Genomic DNA, 23,142 nt, shown 5'->3' with positions numbered 1-23,142 from the left:
GCCTTTGCCTTCGGCTCAGGTCATAATCCCAGGGTCCTGGGATTGAGCCCGCATTGGGCTCTCTGCTCAGTGGGGAGCCTGCTTTCTCCTCTCTCTCTGCCTGTCTTTCTGCCTACTTGTGATCTCTGTCAAATAAATAAATAAATAAAATCTTAAAAAAAAAAATCCCTAACAACCTCTCAGCAGCTAAACCTTCCCACTAGCCTGTGACCATCTGTCTCTCTTTCTGCCTGGTCTCTCATTCTCCAAAGCCCCTACCTTCATCTGGCTCAGAATTGAGGGATGTCAAACAAGAGTCTTAGACTGCCTTAGCATGCAGTGATAATCAAAGGTAATGGACAAAATTTTAAACCACACTGGCCATTTTATGTTATGGTAGTAGTCTAAATGAAATTTTTAAACATCACCTCTATCAAAAACACTCTCTACATGACTTAGAAACAAACTTTAGAACTATACCCATTTTTAAGTTGATCATGGTCTATGTCTGACCAGGAGGCATGGACCCTACTGGATTGGGGAACTATTACACATGGCCAAAGCAGGACCCAAAAGACTTCCCAACATATCCAGCTGGACTGCGATTTCCATAGCAGTATTGAAAAGTGATTTCAGAACTAGGTTAGGCATTAAAATCAGTGGGCTCAAATACACTCACAAATGTCTGGGTGACATATAACCTAGAACCAAAGAATCAGAATTTAAGGATGCTGGGCCTCAGAGTCCCTTTTTTTTGTTTTGGGTGCAAAAAGGTGGTTTTGTTTAAAGCATGAGGACAGTACCATGGGCAGAAAGAGCTGCACTGAGGTCCTGAGGCGTGGTGGCCCGTTATATATTTTCAAGTTGAGAGGGGTTAGGGATAGTGCAAGCCTCCCAGGTATTTGGGAAACAAGGATCCTGAGGGGGCTAGCTATTGAAAGGAAAGGTCATTTATTACTGTTTAGTAGAAACTCAGTCATGAGACTCTTCAGATGCATATTGGTGGGTCATATGCTTGGGGGAGGATTGCTAACATGTCTCTTGGGGAGTAGAGCTAAAGGAAGTTTCCAAAGGAATTTTTATATGATAAAGGAGATTTATAGGATCCTGGGAGGGGGAGGTGGGGGAAGGATTTAGAATTGTCTTTTGCTCTAAGCAAATTAATTGGGGCTGATAACATTGGGCCTAATAACATTGAGGCAGTTGAATCTCTAGAGGAATGTCACTCTGCCTGTTTCAAGGACTTGTCAATGGGCTACAGGTAGTATGGAAATTTAATAGTTTCTCTTCTGTCTTTGTTTCCCACATCATCCCCCTCTGAACAGTTTTAACCCTTAAATCTTTAAGGTTGCTGAAGGTGGAAGGTCTCATCTTCTGTAACTTCTTCCTGCTGAATAGGGGCATAGAGATGGCCCAAATGGGTCAGCTGGGGCTTATACAGATATAGGAGTCACAAAGGGCAGAGGCAGCTGAATCCAAGGGGGACTGCATGTGTGGATCTTCCCGGATGGAAGCGTCCATATTTTTAAAAAAGGAAACTGAAGCAGACAGCAAACAAGTGGGCAAGTGAGAGCCACTGACTTGGAGAACCCACTGATTCAGTGGATTCGGAGAGGGACCATCAGCAATAGCCTGATGCTATTGCTTCCTCCTTCTTTCCCTCTACCCTGCAGTTTTACTTGAGAGAAAGAGAAAGCATGCACAGGGGCCGGGGGGGGGGGGGAGGCGGGCAGAGGGAGAGAAATAATCTCAAGCAAATTCCTTACTGAGCATAAGGCTGGATCTCATAACCCTGAGATCATGACCTGAGCCAAAATCAAGCTGGATGCTTAACCAACTAAGCCACCCAGGAACCCCTATTATTTTTTTTTAAAGTCCTATTTATTTAAGTAATCTCTATACCCAATGTGGGGCTAGAACTTACAACCCTGAGATCAAGAGTCTCATGCTCTTCGACTGAGCCAACCAGGTGCCCCTAACCTGCAGGTTCTTAAGAGAGGGGAAAAGACGGCCAGAAAATAGCAGCTTTACACTAGATTGAAAGGCAAGCAACATATTAAAAGAAAGCTGTGTAGATGATGCAAGTACCAGAGTGAGGTGATCTCTGTTTCTGTCTGCATTTTTTTCTTTAAGCTAATCCAAATCAGCCATCTGAGTGCAAAGAGAAAGGACCCGAGAGTCAAGACTTAGGTTCAACCATCACGTTTTTCAACCATCACGTTTATCATTTATTAGCTGTATAACCATGAACAAGTCTCAGTGCACTTCAGTGTTCTTATAAAGACAGAAATAAAAGTGATGTAATGATTATAAAAGTATCTGTAAGTCACAGTGCTACCCATAAGTAAATGAAGATAGAAGTCAGCCATATCCTCAATCGTCATGCCTCTGCCTCTCTAAGGAAACACTTCCTTTCTCTGCTTTACTATCATTTAAAATTTGAATCATCTGTATTTATCACTCCTTTTTATCTTTGAATCACGGCTCTACCCTCTTTTACAAGGCCTTATCATGAGATTTGATCTACAGCAATCTTTCCCCTCCCTTCAAAATCCCTTTTGATTTTTATTATTTACTATTTTGTTCTCTAATCACTGCATCCATAGCAGGTGTTTCCTCCAACTAAAGCATAACTCTTCCAATATGATCTCGAACTCCCTCATTCAACAACAAATCCCTGACTCTGTGTAGCTTACATTCTATAGCAGCAGGGGATCACACACACACACACACACACACACACCCCATAGAAGAATCAGTTCCTACCCAGTAGAGATACATGAAGAGTTGAAAACAGGCCTGGCATAAAAAGGAGTTTGCCAGTGAAATGGAAATTCCAGTGGGAGGCGAAGCAGGGAATAAGCAATTCTAGCTAGAACAGGGTAAAGTGGATGAAAGTAGGGATGGACAGACTGGGAATGCACGGTGGGAGAGATGGGGTGGGAAGACAGCCAAAAAATATGTAAAGAAGTATGTTAGGAGATAAATGCTAAGCAAAAAACAAAAAAGAAAACAAAACAAAACAAAAAGAAACAGAGCAGGTGCGAGGACCTAGCATAGGTTGCACTTTTTTTTTTTTTTGGACAGAGATCACAAGTAGGCAGAGAGGCAAGCAAAAAGAGAGGGAAGCAGGCTCCCCGCTGAGCAGAGAGCCGGATGTGAGGCTCGCTCCCAGGACCCTGGGATCATGACCTGAGCTGAAGGCAGAGGCTTTAACCCACTGAGCCACCCAGGCACCCCACAGGTTGCACTTTTAAAGACCAACTATTTGAGATAGCAGGTTGGTGCTCATTAGGTTATGGTTCAAATCATTTTAAACCCTTACCACTAAACTACCTCTGCTGCACAAACACAGACACCCATATTCAATACACAAAACTTCCTCTAAATCAATACAAACAAACAAACAAACAAACAAAAAAGAGAAAATCAGTAAGTGTACAAACTTATCTTGAATTCAAACCACAGCCAGCTAAATCAAGTTGGTAGCTACAAGGTAGCTTTGCTTTTGAAATCTAGCCCTTACCATTATGCAATCTGGAAAGTTAACTTCACAGCAGCTAGGTGAACTTTAGCCTAGATCAAATGTGCCAGGAAAAGAGAGAAACCTTTGTCCTACTTCTTAATCATCTGATAATTTAACTCAAGAAGATACTACAAGACCTAAAACTATAGCAGAGGAGAGAGTTGCATTAGGCTGACACAAATTTCAAATATGAAAATGTTACTTTGGTAGTAACAATCAACAACTTTTCTCAGTATTCAACTCCGGGGGTCAGAGATAGGATTAAACAAGTGAGTCAAATTTAAACATACATTATTTACTATTTGCCTCTAATTCAATGAAATTATTTTACCACTTACATAATTAGAAATTTAGATTTAGGAATGGGAATTAAGATATCTTGGTCAAGTTGTGACTGTCATTTGACAGTCATATTCAGAATCATAGCATTAGTGGGGGAGGAATGGGTTTGAACTATGAAAGAAACAAATAAGTTTCAAATGAATTTATCCATCCACCAGTAAATGTCATAATCTCATTAAACACTGGCCTTGGCACAGGTTTTCAGGGTAAAAGACCAATATGTTGAATTAAATAGCAATCCAGGTGTGCAGGTAATTCTGAACTCACTTTCCAGATATGTCTTCACAAAATTCATTGTTATTCAAATGGACAAAAACTATAAGCCATATTTTCTTATTGGTGAAATATACATTTATGTGTGTATATATATTTCTATGCAAATATAGAAAAGCTAAACTTGTTATTACATATATAAAATGTAAAAATTATTTTTAAAAATTCTCAGATATACAGAATCAGTTCTTCAGGCCAGAAAAGAGTTAATAGCAGCACGTACTGAACATTTAGTCCATGAAAAATTGCTTTAAATTTAGAATAACTCCTTTGAAGTTCACAAAGGTTCCCCACTTCACAAATGAGAAAACAGAAGAAATTAACTGTCCAAGGTCACTAGAGAGTAAAAGGCCACGCCAGATTCAAGCACCAAAGTCAGACTCCAAATTTAATGCTTTGAATTGCTCTTTCATCCTATTTCTCCTGTCTAAGAAAATCCAAAGTCTCAATCATTTTACAGATGAGGAAAATAAAGATCCATTAGACCAAGATATTTGTCCAAAGTTACACTAGTGACTGGAAACCACATGACCTGACTACCAGCTCAGTGTTAGAGCAGCCGCTAATCCATAAGCGGTATCTTAAAACCAATGCATAGGCAAGTTCAAATATATACATGTGATTTTCATAAAGCCTTAAACCATAAATGTGGAAAACAACAAAAACAAAAAAACTGTAAGGTAAAATGACCAAATGCTAATAGTTACTATATGTGACTAATAATGCGTGACTTTTTTCTTAACTTTCCCCAGTCTTTACATATCAATTTTTTGTAATATGGTTGGTATACACACACACACACACACACACACACACACACACACACAGCAGTCCTGTGGAAACTACAAACATTGGTGGAGATTCAGAAAAAGTCTGAATCCAAAATTAATCCCTTACAGAAGCCTCCAGCTACCAGCTACCGTGTTCAGGAGAAAGACATATTACAAATGAAAATTCTTGATTAGCAGCCAGTATTAAGTGTAACACGCAATAGAAGGTTACATTTCACCTGACAGATTTGAGATGGAAGGAAAACGCTTGATCTTCCCTAAACACCCACTTTAACCCTTTCACTGCCCGTCTGAAGAGAAAAATACAGCTAATGCAAACCTAACCCGCTACCGTCAGAAACAAAATTAGATTAGTTTTTAAAAATGATTTAACTTGGGGTACAGATATTTGCCCCACCCCCACCCCATCACCTTGCCCTCAGGGTGTCCACAGACAGGACAAGCGTATTCGTGTATTTAAAAAAATATTTCTTCTGGCAAGTTGCAGAACCTCCCCTTGAAATTTAACATACTATACCTTCACACTGGGATTACTGGAACTGCAACATTCGAGCTCCGTATTTAAACGTGGTAATAGGTACAGAACGGTTTTGAGGGAAGGAGCTGGGAGTGGCAGTAATTCGCAAGGCTGGTCCATGACACCTAAGAAGCTTTTAGGACAGCTCTTGTCACGAGTAAGGTGATGTGGAGCCACAAAGAGGTGACAGAGTGGACCGTCCCCGTCCTCCTGGAACTCCCCATCTAGTAGGGTCAGGTCCGAAGCCATCACAGAAGAAAATAAGAGGGGCGTGACGCCAGAAGTGCGCCGGGGACACTCGCGGAAGGGGCTAGACCGGGTGGGCAGCACCCAGAAACGTGAGGTTACGGAGCCTGAAATCGCGGCAGGACTCGGGAGCAGGGAGAGAGGAAGGGTCAGTCTGCGCAAGGGCACGCACAGGAGACTGGGTCCAAGAGCGGCATCCTTCCCCCCACGCAGGGCTGCGTTCCCCGGCCGGGCGGGGAGGCGACAGCGAAAGGGAGACGCGGCTACGAGGCTACCTCAGGCTTCCCAAGAGTTCTGCCCGGGGCTGCGAGGCGCTCCCAGCCAAGGCCTCACCTGGGCAGCGGCGCATCCTGGAGGCAGTGGCGCGGCTCAGACTGCCTATCGCCCGTGAGGCCACCATCTTGAGCTGAAGAGGACGAAAGTGGAAAGGGCTCAGAGTGGGGCTGCGGGGCGGAGGACTTTTCTGCTCAGCCTGGCCCCAGATAGGCGCCCGACGTACTGCCTGACTAAAACCCTCTCGGGCAGAGTTTCCTTTGGCTCCTCACCCTGCCGTTCGCTTCCGGCTAACGACGGACGCCAGGGGGCCCATAGAGGAGGCCCGGTGCCCGGATTTCCAGACAGGCGGCCGATGGGCAGCCTGCGGGGTTCGGGGGCGGGAGTGAAGGGGGGGTCCTTTGGGGAAGGACCCGACCCTGGGTCACGACTAGTCCCGGCACTTGAGGCCAAACCTTCTCCGTGTCCGCAGCTAGAGCTCGAGAGGACGGAGCTAAGGTGAGATGGACCGTGCGCTTGGCTCCCCGCCTGGCCTTTCCCTGCAGCGACAGCCGCAGCTCCTTTCCTACCTCCTGCGCCAGTGCTCGCGGCCTCCTCCCTTCTCCTCGGGGAGCGGAGGGAGGCCCCAGCGGACTGGGTCTGCGGGACCACTGCCATCAGGGCTGTACCCTGGGACTAGCTTTATGCGTGTAGTTCTGAGCGGCGGTGTCACCATGTCTTTTAACTTGTCACCTCGGGTTAACGACCTGTTTGCTCGTGTGTGTGTCGGCCTAAAGCGCTGGGCTGAATTGCAGTGTGTGTGTTTCCCCCGTTTTGCTTGTAGCCAGGTGAGCCGCTGTAGACATTTAGAACGCGGAGTTGGGATTACCCCGTCGGAGCTGCTGGACTGGGACTCGGTCACATGACCATGTCGGGCCTGGAGTGTGGCAGGAGTTGAGCTGTTTCTCCATCCTTGGCGGAGAATTAAATGTTCCAGAGGATTTTCTAACTTAGAAGGGATCTGCCCATCATCACCTTGTCATTCATTCCTTTCACCTTGTAGATGAAGCCCATAAATCAGCTGGGGTGGGCATATCTATGGCTACAGGTGGTGGAAATAGAGATAGAGCCCACGTCTATTAAATTTTAGTCACGAGTTCTCCGTTGCATAATAGCTGGTTTTATGTTGGAAAAATGGGTAAGAGTCCTTGAATAATGCGATTGATTCCAAACGAAATAACGTTAACTTGCAAAAGGGATTCTTGATCTCTGGAGGCCCTCCCAACTCATAAGATTTTTACAGTTACAAGCTTGCCTTCTGCCCTCAAAATGCCCTCGTGCATATAATTATGTTCAGTGCTTACTATTTAGATAAGGGGTAGTGAACTTTTTTGTTAAGGGCCAGATAGTAAATAGTTTAGGTTTTGCAAGCCCATATTGATATCGTATATTTTTTGTTGTGTTTTCTACAACTCTTCAAAAGTGTAAAAACTCTTGTTAGCTAAAAGCCATCCTGTCTTGGCTCACTGTTTTGTTCCTGTACTCTCAACGAGATCATAAGCTCCATCAGGGCAGAAATGTTATTGTGACTTAGGAGAGGGGAGCTAAGTAGATTTATACCACTGCTGGGTAGTATATTAATAGCAAACATGTATGACCCTAGCTATGTATCAGGCACTGCCCTAAGTGTTTTGTGTGTATTAATTTAGTTATTCCTCACAGCAACCCTTTGATGTAGGTGCTGAGATTATCTATATCTTACAGATGAGTTATCTACATCTTCCTCTAAAATAGAAAGATTAAGTTACTTGCTTAAGATCCTAAAACTACGGTGGAGCCAGGATTTGGATTTGGACAGTCTGGTTTTAGACTATGTGTCCTTCCATTGTGTCTTAATGATAGTGTTAACAGTGGGCTGTTAAGCCACTCCATTTTGCTTTTTTTTTTTGGTCAAGATTTTTGTTTATTTATGAGAGAGAGCATGGGTCGGGGAAGAGGGAGAGGGAGAAGCAGTCTTTCTGGTGAGCAGGAAGGAGCCCCATGGGGAGCTCAATTCTAGAATCCTGGAATCATGATCTGAGCCAAAGGCATAGGCTTAACTGAGCCACCCAGGCAACCCTCGCCCCCATTTTGCTTTCATTACTTGCCGAGCACCTTCTTCCTTTCCCTTACTCCCAGGTGTCTGCAACTTCATGCATCTTTCCATAGTTCCACAGATTATGCCAGCCTACTCCGCTGGAGTTTCCATGCTTCCCAAATCCTTGAGTCAAAAAGGTCTATTTCCTAAAGCTTAGAGCAAATGACAATAAAAGTCAACACTCCCACAAGGTAGTTTGCTTAGTCTCTCTTCCTTTTGAAACGTATTTTTAGTTAATTATTGAGTTAGTAATAATTATTTTTCAGAAACTACAGAGAAAATAAATACACCTATAATTCCACCACCCAGAGATAACTACTGTTAGCATGTTGCTTAAAAAAACAACAAAACCCAAAACATTTTGCTGTGTATTTTTCTGGACATTTTGTGTGCATTTGTATAAATATTAATATACATAGATTTTTAAGTGAAACTAGAATTACACTGTACATAAAAAATAAAATGCTCTAAAATCTTAAAAAAGGGGGGGCACCTAGGTGGCTCAGTGGATTAAAGCCTCTGCCTTCAGCTCAGGTCATGATCCCAGGGTCCTGGGATCGAGCCCCGCATCGGGCTCTCTGCTTAGCAGGGAGCCTGCTTCCTCCTCTCTTTGCCTGTCTCTCTGCCTACTTGTGATCTCTGTCTGTCAAATAAATAAATTAAATCTTTAAAAAAAAAAAAAAAGCTCATTGTAACAGTTTTTTTTTGAGAAGAGAGGAATATAAAATGAAAGCTTCTTTTAAAAAAATGAAAAAAAAAATGAAAGCTCCTCTTTATTCCTTCTGTATATAGACTCTTAGCTTTATGGACTTTTCCTTTCTGTTATAAAAGTGGTGTCTTACTGTGCATATTGTTCTGCAGTTTGCTTTTTCATTTAGTATATATTGTGGCCATTTTCCCGTGTTAGAACATATATGTATATCATGTCTTTTATTTTTCTTTTCAAACTTCTGCGCAGTGTTCCATGGTATGTTTGTACTATAATTTATTTAACCATTTCCTACTGATGTGCAGTTAGATTAGTTCTAGTGTCTAGTGTGCTACAGTGAACATATATATTAAATATTTCTATAGACCAAAGATATGTGTATGCTACACACACATCTTGAGTATTTCTATAGGTTAAAGACCAATTTTAGAAATTATTGGGCTCAGAAATTCACAACTTAAATTTTGTTACATAACTAAAAATTCCTTTCCAAAACCTTAACAATTTACACTTTTATCAACTGTGTATGGAAGTGCCTAAATCTATTCTTACTAGAATTATGTGTTAACAGTATTGTTACTTTTTGCCAGGTTTACAACCCCACAGTGATACCTTGTTTTAGTTTTAAAAATGTTTTTATTGTTAGTGAGGTTGAACACTTAAAATTTTGATACTTTGACATTTTTATTTCTGTGCATTGCTCATTTGCTCTTTTTTCTTTTACGCATGTATCAGTAAGGAACCTTTCATTTGCAAATAATAAAATTCAACTCAAATTCAAGGGGATTTATTTTCTAACAAGGAGAAAGCACAAAAGGAGAGTGGGTTTTGGATATTATTCAATTAGGGCTCTAGTTTCCTTTTCGGAAATTCTCAGCTTTGTCCTCTTTTGGGATTGATTGGCTCTATGCTCAGACTAGTTTTTTTTTCCTGTTTGCAAACTGTGGTAGCTGTGTTAAGGCTCAGAAGGAAAGATTTATATTCCAGAATTCTAGGTGGAATACTGACTGGAATGTCAGACTGACCAGATTATTATTCCTAAATCAAGTCAATATCACACACCATTGTTTTAGGCCTTGGTTACCTGAACCAATGATCTTGGCAAAGAGAATGAAATTATTCTGATTGATTTAAATCCTGGAGTTGGGCTGGATTCTATCCCATGTAAACTACGTATGGCAATTGCATAATGGAGTCAAATGGATATTTGGGTGAAAACCACAGATTCCATTATAGATTATTTTTCTTTTTGCTATAATTTGTAATAGTTCTTTATGGGTTATGGATATTAACCCTTTGTCTGTTTTACATATTACAAATATTTTCTCTGAATCTGTTGTTTGCTTTTTAATTTTATTTTAGTATCTTTTTGCTGTGTAGATATTTTACATGTTTATCTAATTAAAACCATTATTTACTCTTTTCCCTTTATGACCTCTGAGTTTTGTGCCATATGTTGGAAGTCTTTCCCGGTATAAGAATATGAAAATATTCTGATACCTTTTACTAGTGCTTTTATAGTTAAAATATGTATATATATAATTAGAGTAATCACATCTGGAATTGATTTCTACATGTATGAGTTACGAACCTAAAGTTTTTTTCCAGATAATTAGGCATTTCCCCCCAAAATTTAGTGAATAATTCATCTTTTTGCATTTGAAATGTTACCTTTTTTTTTTTTTTGAGAGGGAGACAATTCTTTTTAAACATTTATTTATGTATTTATTTTAGAGAGAGAGAGGGACAGCGGAAGGGACAGACAGAGAGTCCCAAATAGACTCCCCCTGAGCTTGGCCTGTTGGGTTCTGTCTCAGGGCCCTACCATCATGACTGGAGCCGAAATGAAGAGTCGGACGCTTAACAGACTGTGCCACTCAGGCGCCCTTACTTAAGGGAATTTGTATCCAAGACTGGTGTGGTGTCATATGTAACTTCTGGAACTGGGGTTCTCATCTCATGGGCTTGTTTGTGTCTCCCTGGCTAGAGTCTTTTGAATATCCCTAGGGTGATAAGCCTAGAGTTTGGATTCCTTCATCTCTTCTCAAACCACATATTTGGAAAAATGTGATTTTTTTTCTTAAGTCCTAGGGCATCCTCTTTTAGTCTATAAAGATGCAAGAGAAGTTAAATGAGCCTTTTATATTATTATTATTATTATTATTATTTTTAAAGATTCCACTCATTTATTTGGGGGAGAGGGAGAAGCAGACTCCCTGCTGAGCAGAGAGCCAGTGTGGGACTTGATCCCATGGCCCTGAGATCATGACCTGAGCCAAGGCAGACACTCAACCAACTGAGCCACCCAGGCCCCCCCTATATTATCTATCTTTTTAAGGCTTTTATATTATCTATTGTATTTGTGTAACAAAGTACCCCCAAATTTAGCAGATCAAAACAATAAAAATTTACTGTTTCGGACAGCTTCTGGGGGTGACTTAGCTGGGTTGTTCTGACTTGATTTCTCATGAGGTTGCAGTCAGAATGTTGGGCAGGGCACTCATCATCTGAGAGTTTGCCTGTGCTTGAGGATCCACTTCCAAGTTCAGGTGACTGTTGGCAGGAGGTGGCAGTTCTCATCATGTGAGTCACTTCATAGGACTGTTTGAGTTGTGCAAGCTGGCTTCCCCCAGAATGAGTGAGTGATTGGAGAGAAAGAACAAGAGCAAAGCTGCAGTATTCCTTATAGCTTAATCTCAGAAGTGACATATCATCACTTCTGATGTATTCTTGTGTTTACATAGACCAACTGTGGTACACTGTTGGGGGCAACTGCAGAAAGATTTGGATACCAAAAGCTGGAGATTATTGGGAGCCATCGTGGAGGCTGGCTGCCACCATCTTCATAGGCATATATCATCAGCTTATTCTTACCCCCCTTTTTTTTTTTAGGTTAAAACGTATTTCAAAATTGAGAAATTATAGGGACGCCTGGGTGGCTCAGTTGGTTAAGCGCTGCCTTCAGCTCAGGTCATGATCCCAGTGTCCTGGGATCGAGTCCCACATTGGGCTCCTTGCTTGGCGGGGAGCCTGCTTCTCCCTCTGCCTCTGCCTGCCACTCTCTCTGCCTGTGCTTGCTCTCGCTTCTCTCTCTATGACAAATAAATAAATTAAAAAAAATTTTTGAGAAATTATAAAACATGGACAATGACAAGTCTGCCTTACATCCTGTCCTGTAGTTACTCAGTTTCCTTCCTTTTTAACGTCTTGTTTCTACTTTCAGGGATATTTTATAAAGATACAAGGAAATACATATATTATTTTTCCTCTTTTTGACATGAACAGTAGTAGCTGTACACTATTTTACACCTTATGCAGGTTAACAGTGGTTCCCTATCGATACATAACCGTTTCCTTATCTTTCATAGCTGCATAATATTTCTTTGGGTGGTTGTAGTGTGGTTTCTTAACCAGTTCTGTACTTTTAGTTCTTCTGATATTTTGCTATTACGAACAGTGGTGACATGCTTCATGTTGCGTGTGCATTAGTAATGTCCTGGAAGTAGAAGTGGAATTGCTGGATCAAAAGTTGGATGCAGGGGGCGCCTGGGTGGCTCAGTGGGTTAAGCCTCTGCCTTCGGCTCAGGTCATGATCTCAGGTCCTGGGATCGAGCCCCGCATCGGGCTCTCTGCTCAGCAGGAAGCCCGCTTCCTCCCTCTCTCTCTGCCTGCCTCTCTGCCTACTTGTGATCTCTGTCAAATAAATTAAATAAATCTTTAAAAAAAAAAAAAAGTTGGATGCAGTTACAGTTTGTTTGTAAGATTTTATTTATTTATTGTACACAGAGAGAGAGAGAGAGATCATAAGTAGGCAGAGAGGAAGGCAGAGGGAGAAGCAGACTCCCTGCTGAACAGAGAGCCCAATGTGGGGCTCCATCCCAGGACCCTGAGATCACGACCTGAGCCGAAGGCAGAGGCTTAACCCACTGAGCCACCCAGACGTCCCTGCAGTTATAGTTTTGACAGTCAACTGCCACAGTCCCTGCCTCCCTAGGGATTGCCCCAGCATGGCCTCCCAGCAGCGTGTTTGTGCCTACTCTTAGCACAGAGTATGTCAAACCTTCCAGTTTGCCAGTGTCACAGGTCAAATATTGTATCTCTCTGTGTGGTTTCAGTTTGCATTTCTTTTAGGAGTAAGATTGAACTTCTTTTCATGTATCCAAGAGCCATTCGTTATTTCCATTTCTGTGAACAGTGCGTTCATGTCCTTTGCCCATTTTTTTGGTACTGATTTGTAGGAATTCATTTTTTAAGAATTTAGGGGCGCTTCTAATATATTTTAAATATTTTTTAATATGTAGGGTTTTAATGTTTTTTTTTAATTATTTTGAAACAATAGCAAGCTTATTAAAAAGTAGCAAGTGAGGGGATCCTGGGTGGCTCAGTTGGTTAAGCAGCCAACTCTTGGTTTCAGCTCAGGTCATGATCTTGGGATTGTGAGATCAAGTCCCCCATTGTACTCTATGCTCAGTGTGGGAGTCTTCTTCAGATTCCCTCTCCTTCTAGCTCACTCTCTCTCTCGAATAAATAAATAAAATCTTAAAAAAAAAAAAAAGAGGTAGAAAGTACAATACACAAAGTTTTTTTCCCTTTGGCATTTGGATGTAAGTTGCTAACAGGACACTACATCAGCCCTGAACACTTTAGTGTACATTCACCCACATATGAACATGCACAAGGCACTAATCACAATACAGCCTTCAGAGTCAGCAGATTAACATTGGTGGCTTCATGGTCATGTCCATTAACCTCTCTACTGCTTTGGCCCTAAAGAAGGACATAAACTCTGGAGCTAGACTGCCCGGCTTCAGATCCCAGCTCTGCCTCTTGCTAGCTGTGGATCTTTGGGAGAGTCAGTCAATCCCTGCACGCTTCAGTTTTCTCATCTCTTACAAAGAGTGTAATAATAATAATGCTTAAAATTGTTGTTTGCATGCTATGAAAGCCATGTCAGTGTAGCTATAAGAATATTATTAGAGGAAGGATAGTTACTTGGTAATACATTAAATTTTACGGTTCTTTATAGTTACCACGGATAAGATTATCAGAGATCATAGACTAGAAGCCACAAATTGCTCAAATAATCCAGGATATATTTTTGTTCTTTTTTCAGATTTCAGAATGACTTCCATGTTGACTTACACATTTAAAAGTCTTCCCAATACATCAAAATGGGCCCTGCAATTTTGTAAGTTTAATTTCTTCTGTCTTTTTTTAAGATGAGATTTAGATTTATAAGCATCTTACACAGGTATTGATTGTACTGCTTTATGTAAACCATTTATTTTATCTTCTAGTTGTGAGACCTCTGAGCTGTTCCTCCCAGCTGCAAGCTGCTCCAGGTACAGTAGTTTGTAAAATAAACATTTCTGGTTTAAATGTTAGATTCTAGAGCTGTGAATTCTGAATAAAAACCAAGACTAACTTGCAAATTCTCCCTTTTCTCTGAGCAACAAGAACATCACTGTTGCCTTCAAATTAAAACACAGTATAGGGCTAACCAGTAATGATGTTGCATGGTGTAGAGTCGACAGGAGGCTGCTGCTGGTGTCGTGGCAGTGCCATGAACCCTGCCGGTCACTTCATTCAGCTGTCAGTCCTGGAGATGGTTACCATACAGACATTCTTAAGGCAAAGTCAAATTTTTAAATTTGCAGTTAGTGATAGACTTCTCTTTTAATGAGCATATACCTCTTCCCAAAATGTGGGTGACTGGGGAACTAGTAAATAAAAGAATGTTGTTGGGAACGCCTGCATGGCTCAGTCAATTAAGTGTCTGCCTTCGGCTCAGGTCACAATCCTGGGGTCCTAGGATCGAGCCTTACAACAGGCTCCCTGCTCAGTGGGGAGTCTGCTTCTCCCTCTCCATCTGCTGTACCCCCTGCTTATGCTCGCTTTCTTGTTCTCTCTCTCAAATAAATAAACAAAATCTTTAGAAAAAATAAAAGGATGTGGGCGCCTGGGTGGCTCAGTGGGTTAAGCCGCTGCCTTCGGCTCAGGTCATGATCTCAGGGTCCTGGGATCGAGGCCCGCATCGGGCTCTCTGCTCAGCAGGGAGCCTGCTTCCCTCTCTCTCTCTCTGCCTGCCTCTCTGTCTACTTGTGATTTCTGTCTGTCAAATAAAATAAATAAAATCTTTAAAAAAAAAAAAAATAAAAAAAAAAAAAATAAAAGGATGTTATTTAGTCAATATGAAATGAGTAAGTAGGGAAATGTATTGATTTTACATGGTCATATAGACCTTTGGTAAACCAAGTGTAGATCTGCATCTTGAAGGCATCTATACCCATTATAGGTATGTATCTTCACTGGTCAGAGCTAAAAACATTCTGACAGGTTCATACCATTATTCTCTTTGCCTGGGTCCTCGAATGACCTATGGCTTATGATTTTGGTTTTATTATGGTATTTCTACTTGGATAATAGTTGGATAGAAAAGCACTTTACCAGAATTTAGAAGACCTCTACTCTATTCCAGTTCTGTCTCTTTCTGGGCCTTGTGGTCTTGAATTGGTCACTTTACTTCCCTGTGCGTTAATTTCTTTGTCTAAAAAAAAATAATAATAATTTTAGGCTTGTTGGCCTCAAGTTATGAAGATATCTCAAAGTACTTTAAAAATTAAACCCAATATGAATGTAAGATGGTATTTTTATATTTTATATGTATTGTCAGAAGTCTATTACTTAATCCCACCTAGCGAAGTTTCATTTTGTCATGTAACAATTATATTTCTTCTGGCTTCTAAATTCTAGCTAGAAAATGGATTTGTCTTAGCTTCATGAAGAATAATTCCTTTTTGTCTCATTTACCTTTTCCGTAATTGAGATGTTTGCCCACATGGTTTTGCTTTGCAGTCACACAAATGGACCTGATTCTTGACAACTGGGAGAAGGTCAAACTGAATACCAACAGAAGGAAAGCATTTATTTGGCATCTCATGCATTTTTCCTTATACCATTCTTTAACTGTGTTTGTGTTTCTGTCTCCAACTATATCGCAAACCCTTGTAAGACTGGAGCCTTTTTATACCCCTGGTGTCTAACAGTGATTTGTGCTAGCGCTGCTGAAGATCATGTACCAGAAAGCACAGGATAAGACAAAGGAATGTGACCACCTGATTTGTGGGGAGGGAGCAGGCTTATGCTGGACAGGTTTTAGGTTGTAGTAATTTTGTGACATATTCCTCTTGAAGCTCATGTGAATGTTCCTGCTTGACAGGACTCATAGGGTGAAGGGTTTAGAATAGAAGGATACAGAATTTATTGATGTTTTCAGTCTTTAGATGGGACTTAAGTGTCCGATGGAAATTTTGACCGATTCAATGGTTATATCTCTATTTGTTAAGTATCTATGTGTATAAACATACCATATACATACACACACCACTGAAATAATACATGGCACATATTTTATCTGCTTTGACTTCAATTATATGTGTAAAATACAGAATGTATATCAGCCATAGAATCCTAGGCTTTGGTTTAAATTTGCAATTAGTAATAGGCTTCTCTGTTAATGAGCATATACAAGAGGACCTATTTCCAAAATGTGGGTGACTGGGGAACTAGTTGGGAGGGGATCATCTAGTCCAGCAAATAATAAAGTTTTGGCAGGGCAGGGACTAGAACCCAGATAGTTTAACTCGCAACTCAGATTCTTATAGTACATTGTTACTGTGTGTCCCTATGCTGTGGGATACATAAAAAGGAGCCTTTGAGAAAATTCTGATGTGGGTAGGAACTGTTGTGCACGAGAAACAGAATGAGAGTCCTTTGGGTGGTGGTTCAATACATAATGAATAATGAATACTATTTTAAAATTTGGCTTGTAGTATTAGTTTAATTACTTTATAATATGCTATATTGTTTAGAATAGCTAATTTTTGCCCCAGACGTTGCCACAGAAGTTCAGAGGCTAGAACCACAGGTAACTGTAGTTAATCAGGGAAGGCTTTACTAGGAGGTGGAATGTGCACCAGGCCTTGCAGGATAAGTAGGAATTAGACGGACAGAAGAGGCCACTCAGATGAGAGGGTACATGAATAAAGGCAAGGATGCTGAATGAGCAAATGAGCAGTGTGAGGGCTTCGGGACTCGCTCATCTTATTACATGCTGAGAAAGGGGAAATTCTTTGGGATGGTTAAGGTGGAACTAGTAAAGCAGGGAATTCATTGGAAGAGACAGGGATTTGAACTTTATCTCTAAGTGTATAAAAGGGACATGAGCTCAGTGGAATGACATGATGGCATGTCATCTGACTTCCCCTTAGTACTTCATTCTCTCCAAGGTCAGTCCGAGTAATCTGCGGATCTTTTAATTCAGTGGCTTCTTTGCAGTCCTCGTTCTCCTTAAGGATTGAAACACTTGACCATCTTATGCTCCCCGATACTCTCTGCTTTTGCTGTCACGCACTGTTCTCTCCTGACTCTCCTGCTGCCTCCCTCTCAAGTTTACTTTTTGTCCCACATCTTCTCTCTGTCCTCTGAATGTAGGGAGGTCACAAAGCCAAGTGTCTTTAATTGTGTAATGGACACACTCAAGTGAAGGATAAGAGGGCCGGAGTGTACTACAGCTGGGGAGTGTTAGGAACCAAGCAGCTCTAGGGGCCGGCTCCTTTGTTTTTCTCACGGTCAGAGAGTATGTCACTTTCCCGGCTTTGCTGCTTCTCTCTTTATATCCTTCACCCTTCCTGCTGGCTTCTCTGCTCACTCAAGCTTTTTGCTGCTGCGTAACTGGCTTACAAGTGACCTCAGTTTGCTAGTACCCTGGTTTTTCTTTAGGCATCCTTTCCGCCTCAATTAATTAGTGTTTTTCTTTATGCTTTTTTGTGTAGATTCCTAAGAGAGAGAGCCTGTCTGGCATAGCATATCACTTAGAGAAGATGACATGGGTTTTTTTGTTTTTTGTTTTTTTTTAACTTTTTTTTCTTTTTAAGATTTTATTTATTTATTTGAGAGAGAGACAGTGAGAGAGAACATGAGCGAGGAGAAGGTCAGAGAGAGAAGCAGACTCCCCATGGAGCTGGGAGCCCCGATGCGGGACTCGATCCCAGGACTCCGGGATCATGACCTGAGCCGAAGGCAATCGTCCAACCAACTGAGCTACCCAGGTGTCCCGGGTTTTTGTTTTTTTTAAAATATTTTAATTTATTTTTATTTTTTAAAGATTTTATTTATCTATTTGACAGAGTATGAGCACACAGCAGGAGGACCAGCGGAGGGAGAGGGAGAGGCAGACTCTCTGCTGAGCGGAGACCCATGTGGGGCTCCATTCCAGGGCCCCGAGATCATGACCTGAGCCGGAGGCAGATGCTTAACCAACTGAGCCACCCAGGCACCCCAGATTTTTATTTTTTTAAGTAATCTCTACACCCAGCACAGGGCTTGAACTTAGAACCCAGAGTCCGAGATTTGGGTGCTCTACTGACTGTGCCAGCCAGGTCCCCTTTGACTTTTTTTTTTTTTTCCTTAAGATTTTATTTATTTATTTATTAGAGAGAGGGATCACAAGTAGGCGGAGGGGGGGGCGGGAAGCAGGCTCCCTGCTGAGCAGAGAGCCCGATGCAGGGCTCGATTCCAGGACCCTGACATCATGACCTGAGCCAAAGGCAGAGGCTTTAACCCACTGAGCCACCCAGATGCCCCCTCCCCTTTGACTTCTAACATGAATGACAGACAGATGTCACATTGGTTGTTTTCAGTGTGATAGATTACCAAACATTTGATAGAAAGAAACAGTTTTCTTAATGGCACGAACACCCTCTTCATTAGGTATAATCTGTGTATTTACCTTAAATGTCGTTTGGAAACTTGTAAATGCTAGTCTGTTTCTTGGTGGTTTTGTTTTGTTTTGTTTGTTTTTTTAATTGAAGTAGTTTGATAAATGGCAAATGCAACTTGGTGTTGAATGAGGTAATTCTGCTTAGAATGTCTCTCCTTAAAAATGTAAAAAGTCATCTGACTTCATATAGTTGTACTAACAGTTCTTTGAACTTTATCTTAAAGCCACCCAGACCAAATCAAAGAAAACCTTAGCAAAACCCAACATAAGGAACGTCGTAGTGGTGGACGGTGTTCGAATTCCGTTCTTGCAGTCTGGCACTTCGTAAGTATGAAATGATGGTGCTTTTCTTTTCTCTCTTTTTCTTCCCCCAGCTTCATTCGGGTATGATTGGCAAATGAGAATTGTATATATTTAGATTGCACAACATGATTTTTTAATTTTAATAACTCATGATTTAATATACATATACGTTGTGAAATAATTACAGTTGGATTAATTTACACATCCATCACCCCACATATTTTATTTACTTCTTTTAAGATACTTTCAAATGTGGTCTTTATAGGGGTACTTGGGTGGATCAATCAGTTAAGCATCTGCCTTTGGCTCAGGTCATGATCCCAGGGTCCTGGAATTGAGCCCCTCATCAGGCTCCCTGCTCAGTGGAGAGTCTGCTTCTCCCTCTCTCTCTGGTCCTCCTCCCCCCTGGTGTGTGCTCTCTCGCTCTCTTTCTCTCTCTCTCTCTCAAAAAAAATTGGTCTTTATAAATGTAACCCAGTTACAATAGTTAGTCCACTAACTAACTATTGTTAGTGGACTAATGTATGGGTAGCATTTTTATGAAATTAATACAGAATAAGTTAAGCTAGTGGTAAAATAATATGGAAAAATTTGTTTTTCATCCTTTCTCATGAACAAGCCTGGTGTAGTTTTAGATTGAACCAGCCCTATTTTGAAAACCTAGTGTGGGTCCAGATACCTTGGTTCCAACAGACATATGCTTTCTTTGTCTGGAGATACTTCCATTGTTTCTGTGCTTCTTCAGAAGTTTGAATACTGAGGCTGTGGGCCTACAGGTATTTACAAGGGCCTTTAATTCATTGCTTTGGCCTCCTGGAAATGATCAGAATTGCAGTTGATAGGCTGGTCCAAATCCCAGCATAGCACAACCCCAAGTAAATGGAGCCAGGGTGATCCTAGATGTGTACAAAAATTTCCCAGAACCAAACTGCTATTCTCCTTAGGCTTTTCCTCTCCTTTTTTGACCCCAGGTGAGGCCCAGTCTGTCCAAAAGCTGATAATAGACTTTGGTAACTAGATTCAAACTAAATGAAGCAATAGTTTTATTCCGCTTAGGTTGTTTTGGTGTTCATATTTTGAATAAGCAGTCACTACCTTAAAAATGCACTGGGGAGGGACGCCTGGGTGGCTCAGTTGGTTAAGCAGCTGCCTTCGGCTCAGGTCATGATCCCAGCGTCCTGGGATCAAGTCCCACATCGGGCTCCTTGCTCAGCGGGGAGCCTGCTTCTCCCTCTGCCTCTGCCTGCCATTCTGTCTGCCTGTGCTTGCTCTCTCCCCCTCTCTCTCTCTGATAAATAAATAAAAAAAAATCTTAAAAAAAAAAATGCACTGGGGAATGTTAGGCATCTGCTAAAAATAGTGAGTCCTATCATGTATAATATAGAAAGATCTTGAAGATATGTTAAGGATTAAGAGTATGGTACAGAGCAGTATGTGTAATGCACATTGTTTGTGGAAGATACATAGTATACATCTACACACATACACACAAACAGTAAAGGTTCTTTTTTAAACATATGGTTTAGGGGCATGTGGGTGGCTTAGTTGTTAAGCGTCTGCTTCGGCTCAGGTCATGATCCCAGGGTCCTGGGATCGAGCACCACTTCGGGCTCCCTGCTCAGTGGGAAGTCTGCTTCTCCCTCTCCCACTGCCCCTGCTTGTTTTCCCTCTCTTGCTGTCTCTCTATCAAATAAATAAATAAAATCTTAAAAATAAATAAACATATGGTTTAGAATCTAGAGAGTATTTTCTTATAGAAGTAATGCTGTAAGTGGTGGTGACAGAGTGTTACATCATAACCCAAAGAATAAATATTTGTGTGAGTCCAATCTGATATAAATAAGTGATTGAATAAATCCATACATGAATTTCAAAGAATTTCAGCTAACAGATGTAGCAGAAACAAGGAAAATAAATAAATCACCATTAGAACACCATGGTAATAATTGCTGCAAGCAAGATCTGCGAATGAATGCTAAAATTAGTGGGTGGGAGATGTTGAAAAACAGGATATTTTGCATAGCCTCAAACTCTCTTCCCCCAAATATTCATTAATAACTTTGATGCTTTTAATATTCCTTCTACTCTGATATGGAGCTACATTCTCCTCCCGTTGAGTTGATAATGGGACTAGTGAGTCCTTCTCTACTCAAGTTGAGTACAGAAGGGGAAAGATGGTGGAGAAAACTGGCAGAGACTATCATCACTAGGAATAAGTCATGTTGCTATCATGTATATTCTGATATGAAGCAATGAGAAGGGCACTTTTCCTCTGTGGTATTCTTCCCCCAGACCCATTGACCCTAGTCTTCAATTGTCAAGATCACAAAAGACACAGAAAGGCTGAGAAACTGTCACAAATTGGAGGAAACAGAGGCATGACCACTACATGCATGGATTTGCTCTTGGAACAGACAAGTAAGAAGGAATTAGTAGAAAAATTGGTGAGACCCAGATAAATTTAGCAGCCTAGTGAGTAGTATTTTGCCAGTTTAATTTCTTAGTGTTGACTAGTGCATCATGGTGCTGTAAGATATTAGCATTAGGGGAAGCCACACAGAGGGTATTCAGGAGTCCATTCTATCTTTCCAGTTCTGTCGTAAATCTCAAATTACTTCAGAAAGTTTCTTTAAAAGCCCTAATACAAATGCCAGAGTCCCTTTGGGCATTACAAAATAAATAATGTATTTTAAAAATGAAAGTAAAGAGTATTTAAAAGGTGGAATTTAGTTTTATTTTTTATTTTATTTTTAGAGAGAGAGAGAACAAACAAGTGGGGAGGACGGTCAGGGAGGGAGAAGCAGACTCTGCTGAGCAGCGAGCCTGAGGTGGGGCTTGATCCCAGGACCCTGAGATCATGACCTGAGCCGAAGGCAGACACTCTACTCAACGGACTAAGCCACCAGGCACTCCTGGAGCTTAGTTTTAAAGAGCATGTAGCATATGTCGTGCTGAACAGTAAGATACTGGGCCACATCTTTGTTACATTCTTAGCCAGCTCAGTAGGGGGTAAGGCTTGCCAGAACATTCCCCAAGACAAATAGTAGTCACACTGTTTCTTCATCTGAGATGATGGACTACCTTAGATAGCAAAATGAAGGCATTTACAGTAGCTTGTGTTAGCTGTTATCTCTATGGATTTCAAATAGAACGAATATGTTTTTTATTAAAGTTCTAGGCTTTTATTTTGTTTCTTTTCTTTCCCCAGGTATAAAGACCTGATGCCACATGATTTGGCTAGAGCAGCACTTTCGTAAGTAAATGCAGTTTTATTTTAGATCTTATTTCATTAAAAGCATTTTCTCTAGTTTTACATGTAAAACAACGTGTTTAATAGAATTTCCGTATCTAGGATATTCTAACTTTTATGTGGTGAGAACAAAATACTGGCCTTTTAAGATTTATTTGTGCTTTTTTCTGGCCATAGGTACAGTACAAATTCAAGCATAGGTATAGTACAAATTCAAGCAGCTGTCAGAAATGTTTATTTTGAGGTCTTGGCAAATAATCTCTTGGCATGACAGTGTTCTTTAAGGAGTGCTGTAGCTAGCTAGCCAGTATAAACTGTTCAGAGTAAATACGATATATATACACACACACACACACACACACATATTTTTATATATATATATATATATATATATATATTTACTCCGAAATATATCTCTCTCTATATATAGAGATTTTATTTTAGTAAAAAATTTTTTTAGTGATCTGGTGATTATTTTAGACAGCTGATATTTATCTAGAAAGAAGCCTAGAATGAGACCTAAAGATTCATGTGTAAAGCAAGTGAGAATATAAAATTAGGTGTGGTTACCTGAGATTGAGATGGATGAGGACTTTGAGGAAACTCCTACAATATGTGGCTATTTGTGTGGTGGGAATAGCATGTAGAGCATTATCTCATTTTTTATTGATGCCTTGCCTCAGTCTCTTCAACCAGCCACAGGTCTTTTTTAGTCTGAAAGAAAACCTTTCAGTTGCCCTTTCTGCCCATCTAGTTCTTTTTCTTCTCTTCCTGCCAGACTTTAAGAATGAGTGAAAGCAGCAATTGCCTCTCTTTTCTTACTGTCCATCTCCTTAATCTCGTAATGATTATTTCTGTTCCTACTGTTCTTCAGTAACCGTACTTTGGAAGCTTCTCTTCATCATGGCTTTGGGGGCATTAAGTGCATGAGTCTTTCTCCTGGCTTGGGTCCTTTTGTATTCTGTAGCATTGACCTCTCAGCTGTACCTGATCCTGTCTTCCTTTGATTTCTTAATATTATGCCTTTAGGATTTTC

The 23,142-nt window shown here is 40.9% G+C and overlaps 2 protein-coding genes across 3 annotated transcripts in view; one reads left to right on the top strand and one right to left on the bottom strand.

The window, feature by feature from the left end:
* The window catches only part of HADHA (hydroxyacyl-CoA dehydrogenase trifunctional multienzyme complex subunit alpha), a 47,965-nt gene extending 41,823 nt beyond the window's left edge, over positions 1–6,142 (bottom strand). The window contains exon 1 of one of the 2 annotated variants that reach the window (XM_032353103.1): positions 6,008–6,142. In XM_032353103.1, the coding sequence (XP_032208994.1) occupies positions 6,008–6,074 (67 nt within the window). In that variant the 5' untranslated portion in view covers positions 6,075–6,142. The remainder of the gene's footprint in view (positions 1–6,007) is intronic. The other variant, XM_032353102.1, reaches the window with a different exon arrangement.
* Positions 6,143–6,327: 185 nt separating this feature from the next.
* The window catches only part of HADHB (hydroxyacyl-CoA dehydrogenase trifunctional multienzyme complex subunit beta), a 33,768-nt gene continuing 16,953 nt past the window's right edge, over positions 6,328–23,142 (top strand). The window contains exons 1-5 of the mRNA XM_032353104.1: positions 6,328–6,445; positions 13,886–13,960; positions 14,070–14,114; positions 18,778–18,877; positions 22,065–22,109. Coding sequence (XP_032208995.1) covers positions 13,894–13,960; positions 14,070–14,114; positions 18,778–18,877; positions 22,065–22,109 — 257 coding nt within the window. The 5' untranslated portion in view covers positions 6,328–6,445; positions 13,886–13,893. The remainder of the gene's footprint in view (positions 6,446–13,885; positions 13,961–14,069; positions 14,115–18,777; positions 18,878–22,064; positions 22,110–23,142) is intronic.

The sequence above is a fragment of the Mustela erminea genome, chromosome 7, assembly GCF_009829155.1.
Source record: "Mustela erminea isolate mMusErm1 chromosome 7, mMusErm1.Pri, whole genome shotgun sequence".
In the NCBI taxonomy this organism is placed as follows: Eukaryota; Metazoa; Chordata; class Mammalia; order Carnivora; family Mustelidae; genus Mustela; species Mustela erminea.
The sequence above is the reverse complement of the archived record's forward strand: the minus strand, read 5'-3'. Positions and strand labels throughout refer to the sequence as shown.